Raw genomic sequence first — 22,688 nt, 5'->3', positions numbered from 1 at the left:
GTCATCCAAAATCCAATCTGAATGTACTGATGTTGATCTAGGGTCTGGATCTACTCTCCTGTAGGTCGGATCGATCAGATCATCACTGGATGGTCCAGATCAGCCCAGTCTTCAATGAACGGTCCAGATTAATCCGGCTGGATCAATGGCTGGATGAACTCAGATCTGGATCAAAACTTCTGGATCTTCATAAATGGCTCAGATCTGCTCCCTTTTAAGTTGGATCGGCCAGATCTTCAACGGATGGCTTAGATCTACTCAATCTTGGATGAACGGCCTATAATGCTCCGAGGCTTGATCTTCTTGTTTAGCCCTTGATTTGAGCCCAAATGCAGCCTGATCTGATCGGGTCCATGACCCTTTTGATGCCTACAAAATAATAAGCAAATATTAGCATCAAATACCATGAAAATAGACTAATTTGCAATTAGGTCCAAAATTGATACAAAGTATAAAAATGTAGTGTAAATGTGGATTCTATATATGAAAACTACATCAAACCATGATTGTGTAAATGAGAATAGTATAGTAAAATCATGGTTATCAGTAGTCAATGAGTTTTTACAAACCAGACCCAACGTTGGTGTTGATCTTTGCAAACCAGCACCAACCTGTAGTCAATGAGTTTTTAAAAATCAAAAACAATGTTATTGCCAGTTCGCAAAAATTGCAACATTAGTGATGGCTTTCAAACACCAGCACCAACGTTGGTTCTGGTTTTCAAATATCCAATGACTTTCACGTTGGTGTTGATTTTTGCAAACTAGTACAAACGTTGGTGTTCATTTTTACAAACTAGCACTGATTTTTGAAAATTAACATCAAAGTTAGTGCTGGTTTGTAGTCATTGGATTTTTGAAAATCAAAACCAACATTGAAGTTTAGGTTTTGAAGATCATACTAATGTTATTATTTTTAAAAATCAACACCATTATGTTTTTTGAAATCAAGCACCAAAGTCTTCTCGTAATAATTTTTAAACAACTTATTCTTAGAAACTAGGATGGGTAAAAGGTAAACACTCAACATACCTTGGCAACACTTTTTTGCATCATTCTGAAACATAAGTAGGAAAAGGAGAGAAGGGAGATGACCAGCTGTTTAGTTGTAAGCGACAATCCTAACTCACTTGGCATGAGCTGAGAGTTGAAGAAAATGAACTGTATCTAGGGTTGGAAACGGAGGAAGAAAGGAGCGGATACGCAGCGAAGAAGGTCGTGCGACCTTTCATTTTAGGGAAGAGGGGGAAATGAAGGAAGAGAAAGAGCAAAATAAGGGCGTGCGAAGGAAGAAAGAGCCCTAAAAAAATTCAAGTTGATGCTACATCACCGGAACACGTCTGTTGTTGCCCACGATTGCCCATATAAGGGTATGCAAGTATATATATATATATATATATATATATGCATGAAACTCTCATCAATGAGGAATCTTGGAGAAAAAGCTATTGTAGACCGTCTTATCTTGTATTGTAAGAGATTATTTTTACAAGTTATGACAAGTAGATCATACAATAATAATTTTATGCTCCAAGACAATGATGTCTCCTCTTTTCCAACTCAGGCATGAGCCTATAAGGCAGTGAAATTGCCCATGTCCTCCATGTTAGGATCCTTTGTACGGCTAGAGAGGGGGGGTGTGAATAGCCGACCCCAAATCGCTCGCGTTTCTTCCTACACTTCGTTAGCGCAGCGGAAAAATAAACTAGAAACGAAAGGAAGAATATCAAACCTTAACACAGCGATGTACGAGGTTCGGAGATGATACTCCTACTCCTCGGCGTGTCCGTAAGGTGGATGAGCCCTGTCAATCCGTCGGTGGATGAATACCCGGAAACCCGGCTAAAATATACTCCTTCTGGGTGGAGAAACCTCGCCACAAAATCTTGCAACAGCAAGCAAAGAGTACACGAGATACAACAAGAAATACAAGACAATATGAATGCAACAACACTAGCTTGCCTTCTCGTTGTCGACTGAAGTCCCAGATGAAGCAACAACTTCACGGACGGATGCCAACAAGCAACTCAGCCGAAAGAAGATCACGTGAAGCTCACGCGAAGCTTGCAAAGAAGAGCTCAACAAAGCTCAAGCACAGCAGTATCGCAGAGAAGAAGAGGAAGAAGAAGTGTTGCGCGCCTCGACCCCTTTATACCGTGAAGAAGGCAATGAAGAAACTGGCGGTTGCTACGCGGCAGGACCGATCAGTCAAGCGCCTGACGGTCGAGATCCTCTCGATTGGTCTTGGGGACCGATCGCGCTGATCGGTCCCCGCACGATCAAGACTCTTCGCGAGAACTCGGCGAGTTCTCGATCGTCTCGATCGATGCGTGGACCGATCGAAATGTGGATCGGTCCACGCCGATCCTCCTTTCTCTTTGCCTTACATTGACCTCCGCGCGGGCCGATCAAGAACCTCGATAAGCCATCGATCGTTATCGATCATCACCGACCGATCGATACCCGGCAGGTATCGGATCGATCCACCGATCGATCCGAGCTTGGGTTTTGCCCAAACCAAGTTCCAAGTCTTCCAAACCAATATCCGGTCACCTTGACCTATTGGTATCTCACGCTTAGCATCGGTCACTCTCTTGACCTGCTAAGACTCACCACCAGTGTCCGGTCAATCCCTTTGACCCACTTGGACTTTTCTCTTCGTGTCAAGTATCCGCTCTCCCTCGACCTACTTGACCTTCTCAACACGTCCGATCACCCTCGATCCATCCGGATTTTTCCTTGCCCGTTCACTCACCGGGACTTTCACCTAGCTTCACTCACTAGGTTTTACCGCTTCACTCACGGATTTCTAATCCGCCACTCACGACTTTCCATCGGCTTCACTCATCGTGACTTTCTACCGCCCCGGCTTCACTCACCAGGACTTTCCCACCGCCTCGGCTTCACTCACCAGGACTTCCACTTTCACCAGCTTCACTCACTAGGATTTTCACCGGCTTCACTCGCCAAGCTCCCCGCTTGGACTTTTCCCGTGCCAAGCTCCTCGCTTGGACTTTTCCCCAAGTCTCCATACTTGGACTTTTGCCGCTGACTTCTCCGTCCCAAGTCTCCATACTTGGACTTTTCAGTCAACCAGTCAATCTGACCTAGGGTTGGACCAATAAACTCCAACCATCTATTCTTGTCTCACATCAAGAATAGAACTCTCTCACGAGTGTCAAACATCAACACGCAACTCAACTAGGTCAACCTTGACCTAAGGTTGCACCGACAATCTTCCCAAGTCAAACATCAAAATACAACTCGAGTCAAGTCACCTCGAGTCGGGTCAACCAGTCGACCTTGACCTAAGGTTGCACCAACAATCTCCCCTTTTGATGTTTGACAAAACCCATAATCAGTTAAGTTAACCCGATAACCTAACTTAGGTTTTCGACCATCTTCCAATGTCCAATGTTCTTTCCTCGAACATTCTCCGGACATTCTCCCTGGTTAACCCGATAACCTAACTTGGGTTCTCGATAATTCTCCCCCTTTTACACACATCAAAAGAATTCCGATGTTCTTTTCTCGAACATTCCTTGACATTCTTCCCCAGCTTAGGTTAACCCGATAACCTAACTTGGGTTCTCCAATAATTCTCCAATCTCTTCCCTTTTGACACACATCAAAAGAAGAGTATCAAGGTCAAGAGTTTCTTCCTAATAAAGTCTCATACCTTTCATTGAAACTCTTAATTTCCCCTTGATACTAAACTCAACAATCAACTTAGTGATAATCCCATATCACTAAACCTCAAAATCTTAAGGAGTAAACTCCCTCGACTAATAGGTAAAACTCTCCCTAAAGAACTCCCCTTGACCATTGCACCAACAATGTCTTGGAGAGTTTCAAACCTTGAAACCCGAAACTCAACTCCCAGCTGAAATTTCAGACCACGAATGAAATTCACAAGTTAAGACACCTGATCGGTCACCGGACCGATCGGACCTGATCGGTCCCGGACCGATCAGAGGATCGATCAGTGACCGATCCAGCCTTGGATCAGGCGGTTTCTGATTTCTTCGCTCCCGAAATTCAGAAACTCACAACAAATTCCAGAAAATTCGAAAAATTGTGAAATTTTGAGGATACATTCCTCATACCATATTCTATCAAGGAAAAATAGTTTTCTATGAAAATAGTTTCTATTTTTCAATCTTGATACAAAGTTCAAAAACTTTGAAATAGTTCAAAGTTTAACTCAACTTTGTATCACAATGTTCAATGATGAATGCTATCACTAGGAAAGCTTCATCAAGATTTTTCAAATCAATTTTAAAATACTTTTAAAACCATTTGAATTTAGGACCATAATCTTAGGGCTAGATGTACATGACTTGTACACAAGCTTTCCCTATGATCCTTAATTTCTTGAATTAGGGTCATCTAGGTACAAGGACAATGCACCTTGATCCTAACTCATGATCCTAATATCTCACACACATCTAAGGTGTATCAAACCACATTCAAGTCAATTTGATGTGAGATATGGGTTAAGGTCAACTTAGGCTAAGTTCTCATGCATTTTCTAAACACCAATTTGATCTCAATATCAAATTATATGTTTGTCCTCAAATCAATTTCATTGATTATAATGCAAGAGATGATGACATGACATATAATGATATCATAAGTAAAAACATGTGCCAATGTCATGATGTCATGGCATAAAGTTTGAAAACTTAAATAAAGCATGACATATAAACTAGCCTAAGCATTATCATGACATTTCAAATGATAATAAAATGAATATGATGTCATGGCATGGCATATGGCAACCAATCATGGCAAGTTAGCACAAATAAAATACCTAAATTCCCTATCTAAGTATCCTTAGCCTTAGCTAACTTAAAATCTAACCCTAGATTGCCCATATATCCCTAAGAGAAAACCAAAATCCCAATTATGGTATTTCTCTAGGTTTTCTTAAATTGTGCCAAATAAGATTAAAATCGATATTTTTCAAATATGGCACAATTTACTCTTCAAGGAGTAAATAATAATTCTTTTTCATTTTCAAAGGTTATCAAAACCTTGAAAATGCTCCTTGAGTGTCAATTTCCTCAAAGTTGGGTCAACTACCCTTCTAATTGGAGTTGACACTCTCTAACCCATCTATGGGATAGAGAAGATACTCCTAGGAACCCAATATCTATGTGAGCTCATTGGGTTCACTAAATATTCACTAGGGATGACTTTCCTAGCAACCCTCCTAATGACCCTCCTAGGCTTTGAAGCCTTGGTCATTTGGGATTCATCAAGATCAACTCTAGGGGTGACTCCCCTTGTGACCTTGGTGGTGGTCTTCCTAGCCCTAGGTTTTGTTCCATAATCGAATGGAACACTATGATAAGTGGGCTTGACCACTTGGGACTTAGGTTTGTGACCCAAACCTTTCTTGTCCTTGGACTTAGGTTTTTGACTCTTAAACCCTAGAGATGACTTCTCCATGTTTTTAAGAGCCTTTTCTAAATTATCAAGTCTTGACCTCAAGACTTGATTTTCCCTCTCTAATACCTCAAGTGTTAATTTGTCATTTTTCTTTGAGGTATTCCTAGGCATATGTCTAGATGATTTGGGATTTTACCTAGATTTTCCTTAGCCTTAGATGAGTTAATTCTAGGGTTGGCTTTCCTAGTGTTATCCTTATCTAGGCTCACATGTTTGGCACCTAAGCATGTGTATCGATTTCTATAATTAACATGCTTATCATTCTTGACAATAGAAATAAGGCTACTAGCATGCATCCTACTAGAATTGCAAGAATGTGCCTTAGAGATTACCTTAGGGTTTGCCCTAGCTCCCCCTATACATGTGCTCGATCTCTTGTCCTTGTGAGATTGCCTCCCTCTCGGACATTGGCTCCGATAATGTCCCCTTCGCTTGCATTGGAAGCACACCACGTGCTCCTTGCCCTTGCGTGTTGGGACTCCGGCTTCCTTGACCTTTGGTGCCGGTGGAGTCTTTCTAACCCTCTTTGGACATTTACTCTTGTAATGTCCATACTCCCTACACTCAAAGCACATTATGTGTAATTTATTTGAAATTGAAATGCTTGAGTTACCTAGGGTTGAGGTGGGATGTATGCTTTCTTCTTCATCCCTTCCGGAGATAGAAGCTTCTTCCTCTTGCTCCATTCTTGAAGAAGAACTCTCCTCCTCTTCTTCCTTATATGTTGAGTAGCCCTCAACTTCTAATTCCTCTTCTCCATGATGTGAGCTACTTGGCTCACTTGACTCCTCTTCATGGCTTGAAGTGGAGTTCCCTCATGGAACTTAGCCAAGTTGTTCCACAACTCCTTGGCATTGTTGTATCCATCTATCCTACACAATATATCGTTAGGTAATGAGAATTCAAATATTTTCATTACCTCGTCGTTGATTGTGGATTGGTGGATTTGCTCCTTCGTCCACTTCTTCTTCTCAAAAGGTTTTCCTTCTTTATCCATCGGAAGAGTGAAACCTAATTGTACACAAGTCCAATTTTCAATGTTAGTCATAAGGAAATACTTCATCCTTACCTTCCAATACGCGAAGTCATCGCGATCGTAGAAGGGTGGAATGGTGATGTCTTCTCGAGTTGATCCATCTCTAGCTTTGCTCCCACGTGTTGATCGATGAAGGCGACCTCGCTCGATACCACTGTTAGGATCCTTTATGCGGCTAGAGAGGGTGTATCGACCCCAAATCGTCGCGTTTCTTCCTACACTTCCATTTAGCGCGGAAAAATAAACTATAAGCGAAAAGAATATCAACTTAACACAGCGATGCACGAGGTTCGGAGATGATACTCCTACTCCTCGGCGTGTCCGTGGACGATCTCGATCCGTCGGTGGATGAATCCCGGAAACCCGGCTAAAATATACTCCTTCGGGTGGAGAAACCACAAAATCTTGCAACAACAAGCAAAGAGTACACGAGATACAACAAGAAATACAAGACAATATGAATGCAACAACACTAGCTTGCCTTCTCGTTGTCATTGAAGTCCCAGATGAAGCAACAACTTCACGGACGGATGCCAACAAGCAACTCAGAAGCGCTGATCCAATCGTGGAATGAAGCTCACGCGAAGCTGCGAAGAAGAGCTCAACAAAGCTCAAGCACCAGCAGTCCATCGAGAGAAGAGGAAGAAGAAGTGTTGCAGCAGCTCTCGACCCCTTTATACCGTGAAGAAGGCGGTGAAGAAACTGGCGTTGCTACGCGGCGGCTAGTCGTGAGCCGATCGGTGGATCGGTCCAGAATCTCCGATCGGTCCCGGACGATCGACCTTCACGAAGAACTCGGCGAGTTCTTCGATCGTCTCTGATCGATGCATGGACCGATCGGATGCGATCGGTCCAGCGGGCGATCCCCTTTCTCTTTGCCTTGTTGGCTTTCGATCGGTGCACCGATCAAGAAAACTCGATAAGCCATCGATCGTTATCCGATCGGTCGCACCGATCGATACTCAACAGTATCATTGGATCGATCCACCGATCGATCCGAGCTTGGGTTTTGCCCGAAACCAAGTTCCAAGTCTTCGAACCAATATCCGTCCAACTTGACCTATTGGTATCTCCGTACTAGATCTGGTCACTCTCTTGACATGCTAAGACTCCCCACCAAGTGTCCCGTCACCTTTGACCCACTTGGACTTTTCTCTTCGTGTCAAGTATCCGGTCCACCCTTGACCTACTGACCTTCTCAACACCGGATGTCCGATCACCCTTGATCCATCCGGATTTTCCCTCACCAGGACTTTCACTAGCTTCACTCACTAGGGTTTTACAGCTTCACTCACCAGATTTCCAATCGCCCGCTCACTCATCGTGGACTTTCTAACCGCCTCGGCTTCACTCAGGACTTTCCCACCGCCTGGCTTCACTCACCGGGACTTCCACTTTCACCTAGCTTCACTCACTAGGATTTTCACCGCTTCACTCACCGGGACTTTCCACACCGCCTAACATCCCAGTTAGGACTTTCCCACCGCTTGGCTTCACTCACGGGACTTTCCACACCGCCTAACATCCCAATTAGGACTTTCCCACCGCCCGGCTTCACTCACGGGACTTTCCACACCGCCTAACATCCCGTTAGGACTTTCCCATGCCAAGCTCCCTGTTTGGACTTTTCCCGTGCCAAGCTCCCTGCTTGGACTTTTCCAGTGCCAAGTCTCCATACTTGGACTTTTTGCGTGCCAAGCTCCCTGCTTGGACTTTCCCAGTGCCAAGTCTCCATACTTGGACTTTTCAGGTCAACCAGGTCAAGGACCTAGGGTTGGACCAATAAACTCCCAACCATCTATTCTTGTCTCACATCAAGAATAGAACTCTCTCACGAGTGTCAAACATCAACATGCAACTCAACTAGGTCAACCTTGACCTAAGGTTGCACCGACAATCTTCCCAAGTCAAACATTAAAATACAACTCGAGTCAAGTCACCTCGAGTCGGGTCAACCAGGTCAACCTTGACCTAAGGTTGCACCAACACTCCAATCCATCAAACTCCATAAGAATTGAAGACCATTTTGAAGTAATAAAGCAAGAGAACCTCAGGTTGAAACATGATGATAAAATTCACACAGAGAGAAAGCAAAGAATTTGAGCAGAAAAAAATTGCGTTATATAATCTCAAGACATGATATGAAATATGAAGGTTATCTGTAAAGTTAAAATGAAGTGGCATGTCAAGCTTGAAGCTTTAATAAATAAGATTGTCGTAACTGGGAGACGACAAGGTATAATAAGAATTCCACAAATATGGGAAGGCATATATAACTTCAGTTCTTTGCTATGAACACAAGAAGATTCATAAAAAACGAAAAACAACAATTGACTATTGTGATGCTAGATAAACTACAGTTCTGGAACAATGTGGCAGTATATCTGATCGCACGAGTATTCACATAAGTCACCCAATAGTCCGCTTGGTGATCAAAAGGTTGCTCGGTTGGTCCATTATTTCTTACAACAAGGTAATAAGATTTCCACAAATAGGGGAAGGCATATAACTTCAGTTCTTTGCTATGAACACAAGAAGATTCATAAGAGAAAAACAACCACCTTGCGATGCTAGATAAATTACAGTTCTGGTACAATGTGTCAGTATATCTGATAGCACGAATACTCGCAGAAGTTACCCAGTAGTCCGCTCGGTGATCGAGAGGTTGCACAATTGGTCTATTATTTCTTACACATAAAATTGTAATCTAGTTAATGAACCATAGTTCCAGATAAAGTGTCTTAGCTAGAAATAAGCAATGCATTTAGCTTTACACCACTAATTAAGCCAATCTTAAATGTGCAGTGCAGCATGTTTTCTACAAATCACATTTTAGCATGTAGATGTTAGAATCTACTGAATCTAACTCCAAAGACAATGATACAGACAGATCATTTGTGAACCCATAAAACGATTAATGAATATATGATTTTTTTTTCTTCTAAAGTAAACACATACATGTAGAAAATGTTGAACGGCTAACCTAAAGAAAATAAAGCCTCTTCTGTGTGTTCAAGAGCAATAGAGGTGCCATGTATGATGGAGGATAGCTAACAGAAGATGCTACACTCTTTACGTCGTCCATGTTCACTGTGGAATTAGATGTCGAGAGTTCTCCATCAGCTAGCCATATGTTGAACAAACATTTTCATTCTTCTTGCAGGATAAGTATTTCTAATCTAATTCTCATAATTACCATCATGGTGAATCGACAGTTCCACCATTTGGTGTCGAATTTGTGCTGCGGCTTCTCAGACTCCTCCTGAACATGGAAGATCTCCTGTGTCTAACAGAAGGGTTTGAGAAAGATTGGGAATTGGGATTTAACCTGGTTGAAGATATCGGAGTAGAAGACCTCAAACGCCTGAAGAATGAAAGCACACTGCGGAATGCCTGACTGAATCCTCGATGATGCTGTGATCGGCTCTCTCTCGAGGACCATGCTATCCTTCTTGGTGCCCCATTAGTATTGAATCCGCCATCCATCTCTGTGTAAACGGCTGGAAACTCCCCTTCAGCAGCTCTCCTGTCCCCTGTGAATCTGCCTACCGCAAACCCACCTCCCGGAAGCCTCCATATGGTAAGCCCGACCATCTCGTCCTCGTTCCCAGACAAGGAGGCGTCTTCGTCCGCATCTGGTCGCTGCACATCCATCGGCATCTCATGCCGGCAAACTGGACAGGAATTTCTTAGGGCGAGCCATGGCAAGATGCAATCTTGATGGTAGATGTGCTTGCAGGGCATCTCGAGGGCCTCAGCTCCGAGCTCGAAGGGATCCTTGCAGACGGCGCAATGGAATTCCAGGGTAACATGAAGGTCAGCAATTTCGACTGTGGGCATAGACTCGACGGCAGACTTTGAAGCAGGCGGGTGACCGAACACATGCCTGCTGCCTGTTCCATTGGTCTCCATCTGAGAAAGGCGATCGAGTATCCTCTCAAACCCGGAGCCTATCAAGAAATCCGACATGTTTTCTGGCAAGGGGCGGAGGCCCGACCCTGTGCCGTCGTAGTGGTACATCTCAAAACTGTTGATGGTATCCCGATCCGCATCGCGTCGTGAGCCTCCGGGACCGAGAAGAACGATGAGGGGATTGAAAGGAGATCGGTCGCTCGTGGACGGACGACTGTTACTACGGAACCTAATCCCCGAGTGCTGGTGTGGCCGCCCGTCGGCAGCGGCAGAGTCGATCACCGGGGAGGGGAAGCGTCGACGGCGAGGCTCGGCAGCCACCGCAAAGGAGGGATGGAAAAGGCCATATGCATTCATGAAGCCGCCACCGCAATCCGGGCAAACGACGGCGTCCGGCCCAACGGAGATGAAGCGACAGCAGCGACGACACCATTGCGGCGAAGCCGTCTCCATGCTCATCGCTGCTGTATCCTACAACAAGAAGACCACCGCAGCAACAAAGAAAGAAGAACCCTACTGGAGATCCAAGATCGAGACAAACCGATCTAGAATCGATGCCCTAAAAATCGAATCTTTCCCAACCAGAACGAACGAAAAGTCACAAATCTGCCGAAGAAATCAAACTCTGCACGTATAAATCGAAGATTTGGATGTTTCAGTAGATTCCCGCAGCTGGAGAGCGAGAAAGCGAAGGGGAAGGTTTTAAGCGCCGGACGAAGCTTCAAGAGCGGAACCTTGTGCGCTTGACGGCGTCGTCGAACGGTCCATCGCGCACTACTGCGGACACTGACGACTCCGTTAACGTTCCACCAACGGCGTCGACGAAAGGTACATCAGACCGGACAGAAGCGAACCGGGTTGGGTTCAGTCCGATCCGCCGGAGAAAGCGTTTTTGGTCGGTCGGGTCTGTACGGTCGGCGGGAGGGCATAATTACAGAAAAGCCCTTATTTTACAGGAAGGCTTTTCTGTAAAATTAAATTTTTAATAAAATCGAATAAATTGAATAAATCGATTTTTTCTAAATATTTTATTTAACTTAATAAAAATTTAGTTCGATCTAAAATTTATAATGTAAAAAATTAATTTAATTTAAAAATGTGATCTATTCGATTAATTTAATTTAATCAAATAAAAAATTTAAAATCATATCCGAACTAAATTAATTGAATTAATTATTTTAAAAAAAAAGATAATAAATGAAATAGAATTTTTAAATTCCATCGATTTGATCTATTTATTCGATTTAATCCAATTTTCTAGTGGTAGTCCAAAGATTTAAAAAAATAATAAATTCTTTTTTTTTTAAAATTTCTTTCTCATGTATGTTATAAGAGACCAATAGTTTTTTTCAAAACCTCTAGTCCATCACTAGGGAAGCCGAAAACAACAATGGATAGTATATTTGAACTCTTAACAATTTTCAAAATCCATAGAACCTGAAATAGTTATTATCTGAGATTTCTATGTCAATGAGTGAGTTTCGACTGAAACTCACTGATCAACATAAAGACATCATATTATAATCATTTTAGGTCTTGCTAATTTTTAAAATTGTAATGAGTCCAAATATACTCTCCATTGTTATTTTTAGCTTTCTTAAGGGTGGTTCAGAGGTTTTGAAAAAACTAAATTTTTTTTTCTCCTCTTATGGGAGATCAGACCCACATTGGACCTAATATCTCCTCATATCAGGCCTAATGTGGGTCGAATATCTCTCCATATCTTGCCAAGTTTTTTCAAAACCTCTGGTCCACTATTAAAAAAATCGAAAACAACAATGGAGAATATATTTAGACTCCCTATAATTTTTAAAATCCACAAGACCTGAAATGGTTATAATCTGAGGTCTCTAGGTCGATTAGTGGATTTCGAACGAAACTCACTGATCAACCTAGAGATCTCAGATTGCAACCATTTTAGGTCCTGTGGAATTCTAAAATTGCAAGGAGTTCAAATATGCTCTCCATTATTATTTTCAGCATTCCTAGTGATAGTTCAAAGATTTGAAAAAATAAATTCTTTTATTTTCTTTTTTTTTTTTTATTTTCTTCTCAGACTTGTTATGGGGTTGGTGCGGTTAGCACTGACAATCTAACTCGGGTTTTGATGAATAACAAAGTAGGTTAAGTTAGTTTCATTGTGAAATAACACTTTGACGAAGTGTGTAGGAAAAGCCTAGCTAGGTCGACGGGCCGACCCGATAGCTGCCACAAAGCCCAGCTAGGTCGACAGGCTGACCTGATAGCTAGCACAAAGTCTAAACTGGTCGACGGGCTGACCGAATGTCTGGCACGAAGCTCAACTAGGTCGACGGGCTGACCTGATAGCTAACACAAAGTCTAAACTGGTTGACGGGCTGACCGAATGTCTGGCACGAAGCTCAACTAGGTCGACGGGCTGGCCTGATAGCTACCACGAAGTCCAGACTAATCGACGGGTTGACCGGATGTCTGGCACGAAGTCCAAACTGGTCGACAGGCTGACCGGATGTCAGGCACGAAGTCCAGCTAGGTTAACGGACTGACCTAGTAGCTGGCACGAAGTCCAGACAGGTCGACGGGCTGACTGGACGCCTGGCAGGTAAGTTAAGGTAAGTCACTGGAGGGGAGTGACTTGGTGAGGATGCGTTCCCAGTTAGGGAACTTAGGCGTCGATCTAACTTAGATCCATTTCGAAAATCTAAGTTGAGATCATGACTAGATTCCGGTCTTGATGAGACAGAATCTAATTACTGCTCTGTTTTATTATATTTGTGCTAACTTTTGTTTTGCAGGATAGTTTAATCTTTATTTTGCCTTGGACTAACATTTTCTTGCAGGAAAAGAAATTTCTAGAAAACGGTGGTTCCGGCGCCCGGAAGGCAAAATTTATCTCGTCACAGATTTGGAGCATGCTGATTGGCCGGACCTACGTCACGGTCCGGGCACCCAGATCCCTTCCGGGCGCTCAGAGCATGCCTACAAAAGAAGATATCCACGGAGTATCAAACACAACAACTTCTTGTACAATTGCTCTGTTGCGCTCAACCCCTGCGATTCTGCGAAGCTACTCCGACAACTTGCGGTTTAAGTTTTTTTTATTATTATTGTTGTCAGTATTTCGTTTTAATAGTTCTTATACCTACTGTTGTAATCTTGTTTGCGAACTATTAGTTATTGCCCAACGAAAGCACTCAACGAGTGCGCGCCTTGGAGTAGGAGTCGACGAAGGCTCTGAACCAAGTAAAACTGGTTCTTGTTAGCGTTGTGATTTTTATTTTTCCATTGCATACTCACTTCAAATTTTCGATCGCTATTCATCCCCCCCCATCTAGCGGCTTCCATGATCCAACAAGTGGTATCAGAGCGAGTACCGCTCTAAATTGGTGCAACCACCAATCGAGCAATGGGGATTCTTTTTTTTTTTTTAAAAAAAAATAGATATAATTTGTGTTTAAAAAATATTCTTACATTGGTTAGTATTAGCAAAATAGATATTATTCGTTTTTCCCTCCAAAATTATTTTTCAAAAATTAATTATCATCTTTTCACCGTTAGTTAGTATTAGCAAAATATCGCATTTACCAAAATTTGAAATAATATTTTTTTATTAATATTTTATTATTGTTTTTTGGAAATCAGTGAAATACTATATTTTTTTTCTCCAGCACTACTAATTCAAGACCAAGAATCTATGGAGTATGTAGATGAAAACTTTCATCTTCATGAATGACTTTGATAGTGGCATGACACTGAGAAGATCAATACAAAACTCGGAAACAAACCAAAAGGTAATAAAGTTAGTTTCAGATTTATTACCTAACAAAGTTACTTACAGGATAGGAAAGGTCAAGAATGCCCACGAGTTTTGGACCTGCCTGACCAATCTTCACGAGGAGCCATTGGAGTTTGACGATCAAGTCAAAATCGAATCCAGAATCGAGTAAAATCCAACGAAAGAGCCTACTGAATTAGGAGTTGCGTTCAAGGTTAGTAATATTTATCAAAATATCCCTGCTGGTAGTAGTTTAAAAAATATGCATGTTAATTTGGATATTTCTGAAAATATACGTGAAAATAATGTATTTGACAATACATGCAAAAATACCCCTAGGATATTATCTGATAAAACAAATCTAATTAATTTAGAAAATTCAAAAAATCTGAAAATAATTAATAAACCTAAAAATTAAAATGATAACCAAATCAATTTGAATGACTCTCTGGATTTTGATCAAGTCAATCAAGACTTCGATCAAATTGATATCAATCACGATTTGGTCTAACAAAACATTGACCAACTAGATTCAGACACATTAATTAATTCAGAAATAATTAATTCAAGCATTAAAATAAAGTTGAACTCAAAAAATAACGAAATAGATTTAGATGAAATCAATAAATGCCTTAATAAATTATTTAATAATCTAGACAATATCAATCTAGAGAATTCTATCCAAAACTAAGATAATTTAATTAATAAAATATTAAATTTTAAAGATAAAGACTAATCTAATAAATTCAACTAATCATATTAACTTAAAATGCAAATAAAATATAAGGATAAAATCAAATACTTTAATAAAATCAAAATTAAATTTAACAAAGTTAAAATTAAATGTTAAAAATAACATATTAAACAAAGATAATTTAGAAAATTCAAAATTAATAGTTAATAAAAAATTAAGAGATAAATCTTTAAAGAAATATAATTTAAACAGTTTAATCAATTCATATTTAAAAACTAATAAAAACTTAAACATTAAAAATCTTAACTTAATAAAATTAAAATTGAAAGAAAATTTAAATATTAAATACACTCCTTCAAAAATGAAAATTTGACCAATTTAATTCATTCAAATTAAAAACTTAAATTTAAATTACAAATTAAAAATCTTAAAATAAAAATCAATAATTTAGGAGGAGACTCCAGAATAGCTGGCACCTCCAAAAATAACCTACCCGGCAGGGTAATTAGGATTAGCTTAAAAAGGGACAAAATTAACTTGACCTACGGTACTTGAAGTTTTGGATGATAGTAAGTTAGGGAAACTCTATCTATGCATGTCTAGAAAGATATGACTTCGACCTAGTGCATTTAGTTGAGTGGAACTAACTGAAGCTACCCCTTACGGATTCTAACTAGTTAGACCAAGGTTTTGTACTAAGTTTAGTTAATGAGACCATTTGAAAAACCTTGAAAACATGGTTACTCTAATGATGTCCAGGTGGCTCACCATAGCCAAGAACTTTATCCAAAGAATGTATGTTTGTTAAACACAAAGTTAAACCTGAATCTAACACAAAGTCAAACCAAAGCCTGAAATTAAACTTAACTCATCTCACAAAAATTATAGGATTCTCTAATTGAAAATATAGATCGGGTGAGATGACTAAGGATTTTAAAATTAAAATTAAAATTAAAATTAAAATTAAATTAAATTAAATTAAATTAAATTAAATTATATTAAATTAAACTAAATTGAATTAAAATTAAATTAAAATTAAATTACATTACAATTAAATTAAATTAAATTAAATTTAAAATTAAAATAATTTAAACTAAAACAAATTAAATTAAATTTAAAACTAAATAAAAAATTCAATTTCAAATTATTTTAAAAATTATTCTAAATTGAAAAATTATTTTAAAAATTTATTTAAGTTAAAAATAGTTTAATTTAATTTAATTTAAAACTAAATTAAAAATTCAATTTCAAATTATTTTTAAAAATTATTTTAACTTAAAAAATTATTTTTAAAATTAATTTAAGTTAAAAATTATTTTAAAAAATTAATTTAACTTCTAAAAATTATTTTAACTTTTAAAAAAATTATTTTAACATAAAATATTATTCTAAAAAATTATTTTAAATAAATTTTTTTTTTAAAAAAAATATATTTTAAAAAATTATTTTAATAATTGATTACATAAACAAATATACTTATTTTAATAATTAAACATAAACAAATATATTTTAAAAAATATATTTTAATAATTATTTTAATTATTCCAATATTTTAAAAAATATACTTATTATTACATAAACAAATTACTTATTATTAAGAATAATTGATTATTGATTAATGATCCTGTCCGAACTAGAAGTCAAAGGACGCTGGGGACGTGGCGCTCCCTGCTGGATCCTCGAGTGCTCCGGCGAACCTGCAACAAAACCGAGCCGGGAGGGGTGTCCCGGCGACGGCCCTCCGATGCTCAAGTCAGGCGAGGAATAACAAAGAGGTGGCTTCAGAGGTTCAGACCAACGTACCTCCGGTGAAGAAATGGAGACCTTATATAGACCTCTCGAAGGAGCCTGAGCGCGCCAATCAAAGCAATCACCTGCTTTCGACCATGCCCAGGTATGAGTCTGTCAGAAGGACATCCATAAGGCCATACCGCTACTGTATCAACCTCTCCATGATGTGACGGCGAGATCCTCCCTCGTGCAAACTTGTGTACGACATAATCATCAGACACGCCTTTGCTGACATCCCATATCCCGAGCCGAAAGAATAGGCCGCTCGGCTAACCTTTGTATCCTCGCCCTTATCCTGGCCGAACGGACCACCCGCTCAGCCCTTCGGTTCCAGCCGGGTAGACACCCGCTCGGCCATTTGGTTCTCCCGCCTTGGCGTCCTCGGATCTGCTCAACTGCTTGACGCGGCCATTACCCGCTTGGCCAGCCCTCCATCCGTTCTTAGGCCGGGACCCTTCAGGAAGTGGGTCCCCCATTCTTACCGCCGGATCACTTGCCTCCCCTTCAAGTCTAGTCGAAGGAGGCAGTGAGTCCGACTGACTGGACTATGTGTCCGAGCGGGTGCTCGTCGCCTTTTGTTTTCGCTCGGCGTGTGCGCCGAATTCAGCCGTTCGGCGCTCGCTCAGATGTGACTCATGCGGCCTGTCGTCGTTGCCTCCTGTCTAAATCCCCTTGGGAACGGCGGCAATCCAATCCATTAAGGCTGCGCGTGTGTGGCATGGTGCACATTAAATGCGCCGAATCGCTCAGCGCCACGTGTCGACCATTGTGTGGCGGCGGAGTTACTTCTGATGGGACGCCATCGTTTGAAATGGACGGCCCGATGGCGTCCTTGTTTCTCGTGACCTGGATCGGGCGGAGGCCGACCAGCCTCGGCCGTATAAAGCCTCAGTCCCCCTCTTTGGCCGCACGCTTGCTCGCGCTTCGTCCTTCTGCTTCTTCTGTTGTTGCGGTCTCCGGCGATCCATTTTCTGTTTTTAGGCGGCTATCATCTCACCGGTGATCCTTTCCGCCCGTTTCCTTCTCAGTGAGTCTTCTTCCTTCATTTACTAGGTCTTCCCTGCTCATTTTACCTCTTTCGTTCCCATTCCTTCGATTTCTTGCTATCCTTTTGCCTCTCCGAGATGGCAAGCTCCTCCGAACCCGCCACCAACGTTCACGGTCCATGGTATGTGACCATGGAGAGTCGGTTTGATGAAGAGGGAGCTCGGCGTCTTGTTCGGACGTACGGGATCCCGGACGACCATGAAATAGTTGTAGCCGACCCGACCGACCGGCCCCATAACCCGTCGATCGGTACCATTTGTTTTTTTCTGGACCAATTCCAGGGCGGCCTTAGATTTCCTACCCATCCTTTTGTTTTGGAAGTTTGTAATTATTTTCGCATCCCGCTCGGCCAACTTGTGCCGAATTCCTTTAGGCTGCTGAGCGGGGTGGTCGTCCTCTTTAAGCTGCATAGTATCCCACTTGACCCCAAAATATTCCACTACTTCTTCTACCCCAAACAATCCGAATTGGGTACTTTTATTTTCCAAAGTAGAATAGGCTTCAAATTTTTTGAGAATATGCCAACCTCCAACAAGCACTGGAAGGAGTCCTTCTTCTATATACGACTTCCCGAGCGGCCAGCATTCAGAACCAAATGGCAGACGCAGGAGAGGGGGGGGCGCAGTCCGCCCCTGAAACAGAGGTTGCCCCGTCCGCTTCAACGGAGGTTGAGGCGGATCCTGTTTCCTCTACTCCAGCCGAGCTGGGAATCCCCCAGGCCGGGGATTCACCACTGGAAGTTCGGCGAAAACGTCGAAGAGATTCCAACCTTCCGCCGACCCAAGAGGGCGAACCACAGGAGTCGATCGATATCGCTTCTCCAGATCGCACGCCGTCGCAGATCAGGACCTCCGTGGCCTCGCCCACCGCACAGCCCTCTGGCTCTCCTCCACGGACTCGTCGTCGCTTACGACGGTTGGGCGAAACTTCAACCATAGGGGAGTCCTCGGGCCAGGCGACTGCGGCTGAAGAAGGGCCGACCGGCCACCCGACCATCAAGACGACCCTTCGATTTCCTTCGGAGGAATATTTATTGTCTGCTGACCGGCCATCAAGCCCCGTTCATGAAATAACCCTGACGGGTCCGCTCGCCAAACTTTTCGAGGACGCCCAGATTCGGGTGGCCCTCATGACACCCAAGCAGCTCGGCGATAACCATATGCAGCAAGCCACTCAGGTAGGTTCGTTTTTCTTCCTGTGCCATGCTACTGTTCAGTTCCTGATTTTGTTATTTCTCTTACAGCATTGGGCGGAGCAAATCGCCACTAGCCATCGGCTGGCCGAGCTGGAGGACCTCATGGAAAAACTCCAAGTCTCGGGGGGTCCATCGGCCGAGCGGGAGAAACAAGCCCGTGAGGCCGAACAGAAGAAAGCCGCCGACCTGGCTACAGAGGCGGCTCGACTTGAAGGCCTGGTGAAGAAGCGCGACGAAGACGTGAAGCGCGCCAGTAGCCGGAAGAAGCGGGCGATCGCTGATATGGACAAAATGAAAGTTGAAGTCCGAGCCCTAGATCAGCAATCTAAGGAGCTGGAAGCCCAACTAACTGCCGAACGGGATGGGCGCTCAGCTGAACGCACGAAAGCGGAGGTGGATCAGAAAGTCCTCCACGATTCACTGATTGCCTCCCGGGCGGCGCTCAGAAACTACAAGGAAGGGGAGACGAGTCGTCTGGCTGCTGCACGTCAAGATTACCTCCGCTTGGAGAGGTTTGGCACGAAATTTGGTGGCAACGTCTCCTCAACTTTCGCCGAGGCGGTCAAGGTCACCATGGCGTACTTGAAGAAGGGGGGGGCACCTTCCTGCTGACCTGACCATTCCCTCTTCGGATCTGGCGGCTATGATTGACGATATCCCGGACGCTTTCTTCAACTTCGAAGACCCTGAGTGAGGAGTGTTCCTTGTATGTACCTTGTTTTTACGTTTCCTAAGCCCAGCGCAACTTTTTGTACTTGTCGTTCGACATGCTTTCCTTTTAATGTAATTATGTCTTTGCTTGTGTCTTCCCATCCATAATATTCTTCTGTTTGCTTAACGTTTATGCTTAGAGTTAGTCATGCTCTTAAGCGTTCTCCGTCACGCGGTCGGTCAGCTTAACCCATTAAACAAAGTCCGAGCAGGAGGGCCTACTCGCTCTACACGTATCTAGCCAGTGTGAACTCAACAAACGCCAAATATCGAAGGACCAACGCCCGAGCGGGCCTAAATGTTTTAATACTTCAGGTTTCCGCGGTTTCTTATTCTTTGGTATTCATTCGTCCGCCCGGGGTATTTATAGTCGCCGGACCGACTCTCGATTTTTAACGATGGTGCTCGTCGGCACGGATATTTATGGCCGGTCGGCGCGGCTCTCGATCTTTAACGATGGAGCTCGTCGGTGCGGATATTTATAGCCGGTCGGCGCGGCTCTCGATCTTTAACGATGGAGCTCGTCGGCGCGGATATTTATAGCCGGTCGGCGCAGCTCTCGATCTTTAACGACGGAGCTCGTCGGCGCGGATATTTATAGCCGGTCGGCGCGGCTCTCGATCTTTAACGACGGAGCTCGTCGGCGCGGATATTTATAGCCGGTCGGCGCGGCTCTCGATCTTTAACGACGGAGCTCGTCGGCGCGGATATTTATAGCCGGTCGGCGGCTCTCGATCTTTGACGGAGCTCGTCGGTCTTCCTCTCGGATATTTATAGCCGGTCGGTGCGGCTCTCGATCTTTAACGGCGGAGCTCGTCGGATATTTATAGCCGGTCGGAGCGGCTCTCGATCTTTAACGAAGCTCGTCGGCGCGGATATTTATAGCGGTCGGTGCGGCTCTCGATCTTTAACGACGGAGCTCGTCGACGCGGATATTTATAGCCGGTCGGCGCGGCTCTCGATCTTTAACGACGGAGCTCGTCGGCGCGGATATTTATAGCCGGTCGGCGCGACTCTCGATCTTTAACGACGGAGCTCGTCGGCGCGGATATTTATAGCCGGTCGGCGCGGCTCTCGATCTTTAACGACGGAGCTCGTCGGCGCGGATATTTATAGCCGGTCGGCGCGGCTCTCGATCTTTAACGACGGAGCTCGTCGGCGCGGATATTTATAGACGCCAGCTCGTCTCCCGGTTTCCCGGCCGGAGGGTTTATAGACGCCGGACCGTCTCCCGGTTTCCCGGCCGGAGGGTTTATAGACGCCGGACCGTCTCTCGGTTTCCCGGCCGGAGGTTTTATAGACGCCGGACCGTCTCCCGGTTTCCCGGCCGGAGGGTTTATAGACGCCGGACCGTCTCCCGATCTTTAACTGAGCTTGCATATATAAACCTCCCGGCCGAGCGGCTCGGGGGCCTTCGGATAACCAGCCGTTCGGCTATGAATACAGAATGCCTTGGGAATAATTTGTTTCCTGCGACAAAAGGAGTACAGCTATTTTGAATTTACACAAAATAGAGCAACAGCGCACCTCTCACCCAGCTCTATATGGCTGAAGGTGATTTGCACTCCAGGGCCGGTCCAGCATCCGACCTTCCGCATCCTTGAGGTAATAAGCGCCCGAACGGAGCTTCTCGACCACTTCAAAGGGTCCTGCCCAGGGAGCTTCCAACTTGCCGACATCTCCGACCGGCTTAACTTTCTTCCAAACTAGGTCGCCTACTTGAAAGGCTCTGGGGATCACGCGCCGGTTGTAGTTCTGTTTCATACGTTGCCGGTACGCCATCAGCCGGACGGACGCTTTAGCTCTTTCCTCTTCGACCAAGTCTAGCTCCATGCTCCTCCGTTCGGCGTTATCTTCATCATAGTTTTGCACCCGAACGAACTCCACCCCAACTTCAATCGGGATGACTGTTTCGCCTCCATATACCAAGTGAAATGGAGTGACGCCCGTTCCCTCTTTTGGTGTCGTGCGGAGAGCCCATAGGACGCCCGGCAGCTCGTCTACCCAGCTGCCTCCTTCATGGTCAAGCCGAGTCCGTAAAATTCTGAGAATCTCTCGGTTGGTTACCTCGGCTTGACCGTTACTCTGGGGGTATGCCACCGATGTGAAGTGCTGCTCGATGCCATAACTTTCGCACCACTCCCCGAGCAACTTCCCCGTGAATTGACGTCCGTTGTCGGAGACGAGTCGTCTTGGGATGCCAAAGCGGCAGATGATATTTTGCCATATGAACTTTTTAACCATCTGCTCGGATATTTTTGCAAGTGGCTCAGCTTCTACCCATTTTGAGAAGTAGTCGACCGCCACCAATAAGAACTTCCGCTGTCCGGTAGCCATGAGGAAGGGTCCCACGATGTCCATCCCCCATTGGTCGAACGGGCAGGCCACAGTTGATGCCTTCATCTCATCTGCCGGTCGGTGGGACATGCTGTGATACTTCTGACAGGATAGACAATTTGCCACGGTCCGGACAGCATCCTTTTGAAGTGTTGGCCAAAAATACCCGGCTAGCAAAATCTTCCTAGTTAACGACCGTCCGCCTGGATGTCCACCGCACGAACCTTGGTGCACTTCTCGAAGGATGTACTCGACATCTTCCCAGCTGACGCATTTTAGGATCGGACGGGAGAAGGCTTTCTTGTAGAGTTGATCTCCTACGAGGGTGAATCGACTAGCCCTTCTCTTCAGTAAATGAGCTTCTTCCCGGTCGGATGGGGTAGCTCCCGAGCGCAAAAACTCCACAATAGTTGTCCTCCAGTCGCTCGGGTATATGATGCCCTCCATCCGATCGACATGTGCTACTAAAGATACTTGCTCGATCGGCTTCTGAGAGCCGACCGGGGATAATGCTCATCCGCCACTTGATTCTCCGCCCAGGGGATCTTCTGAATAATCACCTCCCTAAAGTTGAGCTTAAGTTTTTCAATAGCCTCCACGTAGAGCTTGAGCCTTGTACTATTTATCTCGAAAATCCCTGAGATTTGCTGAGCAGCCAACTGGGAATCTGAATAGAGGATGACCCGGACGGCTCCAACGTGCCGAGCGGCATGCAATCCAGCAATAAGGGCTTCATATTCTGCTTCGTTGTTGGTCGC

The 22,688-nt window shown here is 43.7% G+C and overlaps 1 protein-coding gene across 2 annotated transcripts; it reads right to left on the bottom strand.

Moving 5' to 3' along the window:
- Positions 1-309: 309 nt before the first annotated feature.
- LOC121984281 (E3 ubiquitin-protein ligase RDUF1-like) lies at positions 310-11,164 on the bottom strand. 2 transcript variants are annotated; one of them, XR_006112835.1, is made up of 3 exons: positions 9,686-11,164; positions 9,473-9,579; positions 310-369 (listed from the first exon to the last, which is right to left on the bottom strand). XR_006112835.1 is itself a non-coding variant. In XM_042537144.1 (2 exons), exon 1 carries the CDS (start codon positions 10,858-10,860, stop codon positions 9,688-9,690), a length of 1,173 nt encoding a protein of 390 aa, XP_042393078.1. In that variant the 5' UTR covers positions 10,861-11,164; the 3' UTR covers positions 8,409-9,612; positions 9,686-9,687. The 2 variants fall into 2 exon arrangements, 1 of the variants encoding a protein (XP_042393078.1); XM_042537144.1 differs by lacking the exon at positions 310-369 and having other exon boundaries at positions 8,409-9,612.
- Between the last annotated feature and the right edge of the window lie 11,524 nt (positions 11,165-22,688).

The sequence above is a fragment of the Zingiber officinale genome, chromosome 5B (genome assembly GCF_018446385.1).
Source record: "Zingiber officinale cultivar Zhangliang chromosome 5B, Zo_v1.1, whole genome shotgun sequence".
NCBI lineage: Eukaryota > Viridiplantae > Streptophyta > Magnoliopsida > Zingiberales > Zingiberaceae > Zingiber > Zingiber officinale.
The sequence above is the reverse complement of the archived record's forward strand: the minus strand, read 5'-3'. Positions and strand labels throughout refer to the sequence as shown.

Coding starts and splice junctions, on each gene's coding strand:
- LOC121984281 (XM_042537144.1), bottom strand. CDS start 10,860: ATGAGCATGGAGACGGCTTCGCCGCAATGGTGTCGTCGCTGCTGTCGC.